The sequence below is a fragment of the Salvelinus namaycush genome, chromosome 15, assembly GCF_016432855.1.
Source record: "Salvelinus namaycush isolate Seneca chromosome 15, SaNama_1.0, whole genome shotgun sequence".
Lineage (NCBI taxonomy): Eukaryota > Metazoa > Chordata > Actinopteri > Salmoniformes > Salmonidae > Salvelinus > Salvelinus namaycush.
Genome location: NC_052321.1, coordinates 2,303,095 through 2,312,290, shown reverse-complemented (window position 1 = coordinate 2,312,290; position 9,196 = coordinate 2,303,095). Strand labels below are relative to the sequence as shown.

Here is a 9,196-nt window from a genome sequence, read left to right as displayed (position 1 = left end):
ACTAAATACTGGTCTGGTTGTGCTGAATAGTAGACCTATACAAATACTGGGTGCTGAATAGTAGACCTATAGACTAAATAACTGTCTGGTTGTGGTGCTGAATAGTAGACCTATAGACTAAATAACTGGGTGCGAATAGTAGACCTATAGACTAAATAACTGTCTGGATGTGTGCTGAATAGTAGACCTATGACTAAATAACTGTCTGGATGTGGTGCTGAATAGTAGACCTATAGACTAAATAACTGTCTGGATGTGGTGCTGAATAGTAGACCTATAGACTAAATAACTGTCTGGATGTGGTGCTGATAGTAGACCTATAGACTAAATCTGTCTGGATGTGTGCTGAATAGTAGACCTATAGACTAAATAACTGTCTGGATGTGGTGCTGATAGTAGACCTATAGACTAAATAACTGTCTGGATGTGGTGCTGATAGTAGACCTATAGACTAAATAACTGGGTGCTGAATAGTAGACCTATAACTAAATAATGTCTGGATTGGTGCAATGTAGACCTATAGACTAAATAACTGTCTGGTTGTGGTGCTGATAGTAGACCTATAGACTAAATAACTGTCTGGATGTGGTGCTGAATAAGACCTATAGACTAAATAACTGTCTGGTTGTGGTGCTGAATAGTGACCTATAGACTAAATAACTGTCTGGTTGTGGTGCTGAATAGTAGACCTATAGACTAAATAACTGTCTGGATGTGGTGCTGAAGTAGACCTATAGACTAAATAACTGTCTGGTGTGGTGCTGAATAGAGACCTATAGACTAAATAACTGTCTGGATGTGGAGCTGAATAGTAGACCTATAGACTAAATAACTGTCTGGAATGTGGTGCTGAATAGTAGACCTATAGACTAAATAACTGTCTGGTGTGGTGCTGAATAGTAGACCTATAGACTAAATAACTGTCTGGATGTGTGCTGAATAGTGACCTATAGACTAAATAACTGTCTGGATGTGGTGCTGAATAGTAGACCTATAGACTAAATAACTGTGCTGAATAGTAGACCTATAGACTAAATAACTGTCTGGATGTGGTGCTGAATAGTAGACCTATAGACTAAATAACTGTCTGGATGTGGTGCTGAATAGTAGACCTATAGACTAAATAACTGTCTGGATGTGGTGCTGAATAGTAGACCTATAGACTAAATAACTGGGTGCTGAATAGTAGACCTATAGACTAAATAACTGTCTGGATGTGGTGCTGAATAGTAGACCTATAGACTAAATAACTGATGTGGTGCTGAATAGTAGACCTATAGACTAAATAACTGGTGCTGAATAGTAGACCTATAGACTAAATAACTGTCTGGATGTGGTGCTGAATAGTAGACCTATAGACTAAATAACTGTCTGGTTGTGGTGCTGATAGTAGACCTATAGACTAAATAACTGGGTGCTGAATAGTAGACCTATAGACTAAATACTGTCTGGTGTGGTGCTGAATAGTAGACCTATAGACTAAATAACTGGGATGTGGTGCTGAATAGTAGACCTATAGACTAAATAACTGTCTGGTTGTGGTGCTGAATAGTAGACCTATAGACTAAATACCTGTCTGGTTGTGGTGCTGAATAGTAGACCTATAGACTAAATAACTGTCTGGATGTGGTGCTGAATAGTAGACCTATAGACTAAATAACTGTCTGGTTGTGGTGCTGAATAGTAGACCTATAGACTAAATAACTGTCTGGATGTGGAGCTGAATAGTAGACCTATAGACTAAATAACTGTCTGAATGTGGTGCTGAATAGTAGACCTATAGACTAAATAACTGTCTGGATGTGGTGCTGAATAGTAGACCTATAGACTAAATAACTGTCTGATGTGTGCTGATAGTAGACCTATAGACTAACTGTCTGGATGTGGTGCTGAATAGTAGACCTATAGACTAAATAACTGGGTGCTGAATAGTAGCCTATAGACTAAATAACTGTCTGGATGTGGTGCTGAATAGTAGACCTATAGACTAAATAACTGTCTGGATGTGGTGCTGAATAGTAGACCTATAGACTAAATAACTGTCTGGATGTGGTGCTGAATAGTAGACCTATAGACTAAATAACTGGGTGCTGAATAGTAGACCTATAGACTAAATAACTGTCTGGATGTGGTGCTGAATAGTAGACCTATAGACTAAATAACTGTCTGGTTGTGGTGCTGAATAGTAGACCTATAGACTAAATAACTGTCTGGATGTGGTGCTGAATAGTAGACCTATAGACTAAATAACTGGGTGCTGAATAGTAGACCTATAGACTAAATACCTGTCTGGATGTGGTGCTGAATAGTAGACCTATAGACTAAATAACTGTCTGGATGTGGTGCTGAATAGTAGACCTATAGACTAAATAACTGTCTGGATGTGGTGCTGAATAGTAGACCTATAGACTAAATAACTGGGTGCTGAATAGTAGACCTATAGACTAAATAACTGTCTGGATGTGGTGCTGAATAGTAGACCTATAGACTAAATAACTGTCTTTTTGTGGTGCTGAATAGTAGACCTATAGACTAAATAACTGGGTGCTGAATAGTAGACCTATAGACTAAATAACTGTCTTTTTGTGGTGCTGAATAGTAGACCTATAGACTAAATAACTGTCTGGTTGTGGTGCTGAATAGTAGACCTATAGACTAAATAACTGTCTGGATGTGGTGCTGAATAGTAGACCTATAGACTAAATAACTGTCTGGTTGTGGTGCTGAATAGTAGACCTATAGACTAAATAACTGTCTGGATGTGGTGCTGAATAGTAGACCTATAGACTAAATAACTGTCTGGATGTGGTGCTGAATAGTAGACCTATAGACTAAATAACTGGGTGCTGAATAGTAGACCTATAGACTAAATAACTGTCTGGTTGTGGTGCTGAATAGTAGACCTATAGACTAAATAACTGTCTGGATGTGGTGCTGAATAGTAGACCTATAGACTAAATAACTGGGTGCTGAATAGTAGACCTATAGACTAAATAACTGTCTGGTTGTGGTGCTGAATAGTAGACCTATAGACTAAATAACTGTCTGGATGTGGTGCTGAATAGTAGACCTATAGACTAAATAACTGTCTGGATGTGGTGCTGAATAGTAGACCTATAGACTAAATAACTGTCTGGATGTGGTGCTGAATAGTAGACCTATAGACTAAATAACTGTCTGGTTGTGGTGCTGAATAGTAGACCTATAGACTAAATACCTGTCTGGTTGTGGTGCTGAATAGTAGACCTATAGACTAAATAACTGTCTGGATGTGGTGCTGAATAGTAGACCTATAGACTAAATAACTGTCTGGTTGTGGTGCTGAATAGTAGACCTATAGACTAAATAACTGTCTGGATGTGGAGCTGAATAGTAGACCTATAGACTAAATAACTGTCTGAATGTGGTGCTGAATAGTAGACCTATAGACTAAATAACTGTCTGGATGTGGTGCTGAATAGTAGACCTATAGACTAAATAACTGTCTGGATGTGGTGCTGAATAGTAGACCTATAGACTAAATAACTGTCTGGATGTGGTGCTGAATAGTAGACCTATAGACTAAATAACTGGGTGCTGAATAGTAGACCTATAGACTAAATAACTGTCTGGATGTGGTGCTGAATAGTAGACCTATAGACTAAATAACTGTCTGGATGTGGTGCTGAATAGTAGACCTATAGACTAAATAACTGTCTGGATGTGGTGCTGAATAGTAGACCTATAGACTAAATAACTGTCTGGATGTGGTGCTGAATAGTAGACCTATAGACTAAATAACTGTCTGGATGTGGTGCTGAATAGTAGACCTATAGACTAAATAACTGTCTGGATGTGGTGCTGAATAGTAGACCTATAGACTAAATAACTGGGCGCTGAATAGTAGACCTATAGACTAAATAACTGTCTGGATGTGGTGCTGAATAGTAGACCTATAGACTAAATAACTGGGTGCTGAATAGTAGACCTATAGACTAAATAACTGTCTGGATGTGGTGCTGATTAGTAGACCTATAGACTAAATACCTGTCTGGATGTGGTGCTGAATAGTAGACCAATAGACTAAATAACTGGGTGCTGAATAGTAGACCTATAGACTAAATAACTGTCTGGATGTGGAGCTGAATAGTAGACCTATAGACTACTTTTCTCCTTCCCCCCCTGCTGACAGCCAGGTGGGCGACACCCATCTCTGCGTGCCTGGCAGATATCTCAGCTTGGATGTCGGCCCACCACCTCAACCTCGACAAGACGGTGCTGCTCTTCCTCCCGGGGAAGTCCTCATGTCACCCCGCTCCTCCGCACACTCCACTGGCTTCCTGTCGAACCTCACATCCACTACAAGACCATGGTGCTTACCTAATGAACAGCAAGAGGAACTGCCCCTCCTTACCGAAAACACCTGAAATCCTATCTCTTCAAAGAGTATCTTAAATAATCCCCCTCCTCATCTCGACCCCCCCCCCCCCCCCTTCTAGCTCTGACTTTGTTGATAACTACTTCATTGAGGAAAAGTGTACTTGTTATGCCTTTGATATGTGGATGTCCCACCTAGCTATCTTAAAATCAATGCACTAACTGTAAATCCCTCTGGTTAATATTGTCTGATAAATGTCTACATTGTCAATGTAAAATGAGGTAGGCTACAGAGAGGGGGGTATGCAGACATAATCTCTCAGGCTGTCGCCTACTGGTGGGATGAGTTCAGACCATCTCTCAGGCTCTTTATCTCTCAGGCCCCCCTGACAGTATAGATAGGGGCCTGAGAGATAATGTCTATTGCAGAGGTTCCCAATTACATTCAACCTTGGGACGATTTTTCCTTGGGCAGATGGTCTCGGGGACCGGAACATAGTTATAAATAATGTGTAAATTGCATGTTGACTGCAATAATCCCAAACAGATCAAGTATTTGACAAAAACAGAATCATTTCAAACCTGTCTTACAGTGAGATACGATCACATATGCCTATCTATTTATTCGTGGGAATAGTTGCGAACAGGGCCCTCTCTACTTGCGAACAGATTTCCTAAATTAAAATCACTTTGAGCCGATTTCCTGGTGATTTTAAAGTAGTTTTATGTCCAACAACGAAATGTATTGATTTTTGCTCAGAAAATAAAACCCTCGGGCCGCCTGCTGGGGAACCATGCTCTATTCAGGCTACAGGCTCTGAAGCGAGGTGTTACCGCATCAGGCTGTGCGCACATCAGCCTGTCGAAAGAAACTCATGCAGAGATTCTATAATTCTGATTATATGAAGAGAGAGGTTCGGATGCACGCACGATCGAATCCACCGTCACCGAAGACTGGAAAATAAAAGATATAGCGGGCGAGTGAGGGTCCAGGCGTGCGTGCACCAGTCTTGCCTAGCGCAAGGCTACGTTGCGACACAAGAAAATAGCTGGGGGATGCACGAAGACAGCACGAATACAGCGGTAGCATGACGCGGGACTGAATCGATACATTTCCCCTAGAAAAACCAGTCAAGACATTGGGTCGGCTATCATTTGAGTGTAAAGGTCGTCGAACAGCCGAGGTAATTTATTATCGAGAAGATGAGTGTAAACCAGACTGGGTATGATGGTATTTCTAGAGTGGATGGTGGAACGGTGACGGGCGGCCTCAACATCAGTAGTGCCCCGAAGCTGCAACAGTGTGCTCAGCCTCCCGCTAATCGACCAAGGGATGCCCGGCACCAGCAACATAGCAGCCGGCAGCACCAGCACGGCGGTGTACCTGTCAAACCGCCTTTTTCCGGACGGTCCGAACCCGCGGACGTTGTGAAGCGCGCCATTGACTTCAAGACGCAAGGCACACAGTGTTACAAGGATAAGAAGTACCGGGAGGCGATTGGCAAGTACCACCGTGCTTTATTAGAGATGAAGGGGTTGTGCCGGGTGCTGGGAGACCCTGAAGCCAGCTCTAAGTCTCCTTCTTCTGTGCTGCCTACTATAACCAAGCCAGACAGCCTGACAGACGAGCAGAAAGGTGCCATGGAGAACGCTGAGCTGGAATGTTACAACAGTCTGGCAGGTACATGATTATCATGACATTATTTTATGAAAAGAAACAGGGCGCTTATTATAGGCTGCAGACTTAATGGTTTATTAATGCTTTACATCATCATCATCATCATCATCATCATCATCATCATCATCATCATCATCACCATCTTCATCAACACCATCCTCACCACCACCATCATCATCACCACTATCACCACCACCACTATCACCACCACCATCATCACCACCACCATCATCATCACCACCATCATCACCACCATCATCACCACCACCATCATCATCACCACCATCACCACCATCATCATCATCACCACCATCATCATCACCACCACCATCACCACCACCATCATCACCACCATCATCATCACCACCATCACCATCATCACCACCAGCATCATCATCACCATCACCACCACCATCATCATCAACACCATCATCACCACCACCACCATCATCATCACCACCATCACCACCACCATCATCATCATCACCACCATCATCACCACCATCACCACCAGCATCATCATCACCACCATCATCATCACCACCACCACCACCACCATCACCACCATCATCATAACCATCACCATCACCACCACCATCATCATCATCATCACCACCACTATCATCATCATCACCACCAGCATCATCATCACCACCACTATCATCATTACCACCATCACCACCACCATCATCATCATCACCATCATCATCATCATCACCACCATCATCACCACCACCATCATCACCACCATCATCACCACCATCATCACCACCACCATCATCATCACCATCATCACCACCACCATCCTCATCATCAACACCACCAGTCTTCTGTTTAGAATTGTATTAAGCCTGCTGTCAAGCTTAGGCATGAAGATTGACATTTAAATTCATACTGTCTGTAGCCATTTAGACGGAATTCCTGTTTGACCAAATTCAAATGAACTGTCTCAATCCTTGTTTTGATAATTCCTGTCTTTCTCTCCTCCCAGCGTGCCTGTTGCAGATGGAGCTGGTCAACTATGAGCGTGTGAAGGAGTATTGTCTGAAGGTGCTGCGTAAGGAAGGGGACCACTTCAAGGCTCTGTATCGCTCTGGGGTGGCCTACTATCACCTAGGAGACTTCCACAAGGCTCTACACTACCTCAAGGAGTCCCACAAACAGCAGCCAGCAGGTGAGGATTAGGCCTTTTCTCAATTCCACCTCTGACTACTCGCTGCCCCTTCTCCATTACATTTGAGCTTTTTCAAAAGGAGGCGAGGAGAGGATTTTGAGGAATTAAACGAATCCAATTGAGATTCTACTTATGCACATTTCATATATCATTCAATTTGATCAATCCCACTCAATTCTGAAACAAGTGCTCCACAGGAGAGACGGGGCTGGGATGGTTTTATGACACCTCACGCCAATCGTAAATTGTACTCCTTTTGGTCTCTAGTATCAAGATTGGAATGTCTTTGTTACAGAGACATTCTGCCGCCCAAAAACTCTAACGTCCAATGAGTGAACTTCGGGACAATATTTCATAAGTTAAGAATGTTAAGAATGGTCCGTGGGGATCTAAAGAATAATCATGTCATATTTCTTCTTCATTTTGTGATGTTATTAAAAACTGTATAACGAAAAATACAGTAACTTGAAGAGCTTTCACACTGTTCATGTCAGGTTTACATGCTTTACGTTATGTAGGAAATATGAAGAACGATGAAACTATTTTTGTTAAGATATGAATGTAATTCGAGTTTTCTAACGAGATCATAGTTTTCATGTCCGTTGCACATTTAACTAAGCCACGCCCCCGAATGAGGTCATAAGAGCGTGTCAGTGTGATGGAACTGTCCTTTTCGACCAGAGTGCTTAAAAGGACTCGCCTAGAATTACCATGCAGACATGAAGCGTGAGCTAAACGTTAGAAATGGTTAGAAACTCTAAGACGAGAAAGCGTGCAGCTGTGGCTACACGTGGAAATGGTTAGAAATGGTTAGAAATGGTTGGAAATGGTTGGAAATGGTTAGAAATGGTTGGAAATGGTTGGAAATGGTTAGAAACTCTCAACAGAGTGAGAATAGTAATAGAATGTATCCACGATAAATGTTTCTCTATCGTTCTCTTTCCCCACCCCTTCTCCATTGTGTAACAAGCCGTCATATCTTGTCAGTCCACTAGGGACTTTTGTCTCATGTAAGTGTGTATGTGTATTCTGTGTTATTAGTTAGTAAATAAATAATTAAATACATTTTGTGTAGAACTGAATAATTTAGAAAAGGCTGGGGTTCTTGCGGATTCAAGAAGTCTGCGACGTTCAGAATGAGACTGATATGAGGTAATGATTAATAAATGACTGTTATCAATATATAACTAATATATCTTTAGAGTTTAATTTGGAAGAGGGTAACTCGTTAAACCACTTCTTCCCCAAATTCCTAATGAGTTAATTGTTACATGATTAGTTAGTAGTTAGTTGATTAGATAAATAACAGTCATCAGATTAATTAAAGTAAAGTCACGACAATTAAATTAATTTGACAGTGACCCCAAGTTTACCTGGATGTCAGCAATTCCAATTGGATGGAAATCGCATGTTTTTTTGATAAAGTTTTTTTGATAAAGCTTTTTCTGTCTTTGTATTCCAGACACCAACGTTCTCCGTTACATCCAGCTGACTGAGATGAAGATCCGTCGCTCTGCCCAGAAGGAGAAGAAAGAGACCACATAAACAACCAACCAACTCACTTTCTGTTTTAATAACTAACTCACTTCTCACTTCACGTAAAATTTGTACTTTCTTCATGTGCCAACCAGACCTAGTACACCGCGAGTCTCGTGCCGGGATTCAATCCGAAACCGCGCTTGACATTTATTGGTAATTTCCAATTGAGCCGACATCTGCAGTGCTTACCTTGAATGCAACATCTGTAAATGCGGTAACATTACCTTTTTAAAAGCTGCATTGTACAAGCGTGCTTGGATTGAATCCCGGCCTTGGTGTTTTTAAAGGATATGTACAGATACGCACAGCCACTTTTATTCATCTTCTTATTCTTCCTGACAATTATGTGATTCATACCAATGGGTGTATTTTACTACTTGTACACAAAACGACTATATGTCGTATAGAGAAACAGTTGATGTAACTGAAACGGTGCAGCTGCCGTTCGG

General features: G+C 41.6%; 1 protein-coding gene across 1 annotated transcript; it reads left to right on the top strand.

Annotated features, from left to right (window-relative positions):
• Nucleotides 1-5,559: 5,559 nt before the first annotated feature.
• LOC120059722 (tetratricopeptide repeat protein 9A-like) lies at nt 5,560-8,801 on the top strand. Its single transcript, XM_039008776.1, has 3 exons — nt 5,560-6,037; nt 7,026-7,208; nt 8,671-8,801. The coding sequence occupies exons 1-3, from the start codon at nt 5,560-5,562 to the stop codon at nt 8,751-8,753; spliced, it is 744 nt and encodes a 247-aa protein (XP_038864704.1). The 3' UTR covers nt 8,754-8,801.
• Nucleotides 8,802-9,196: the final 395 nt, after the last annotated feature.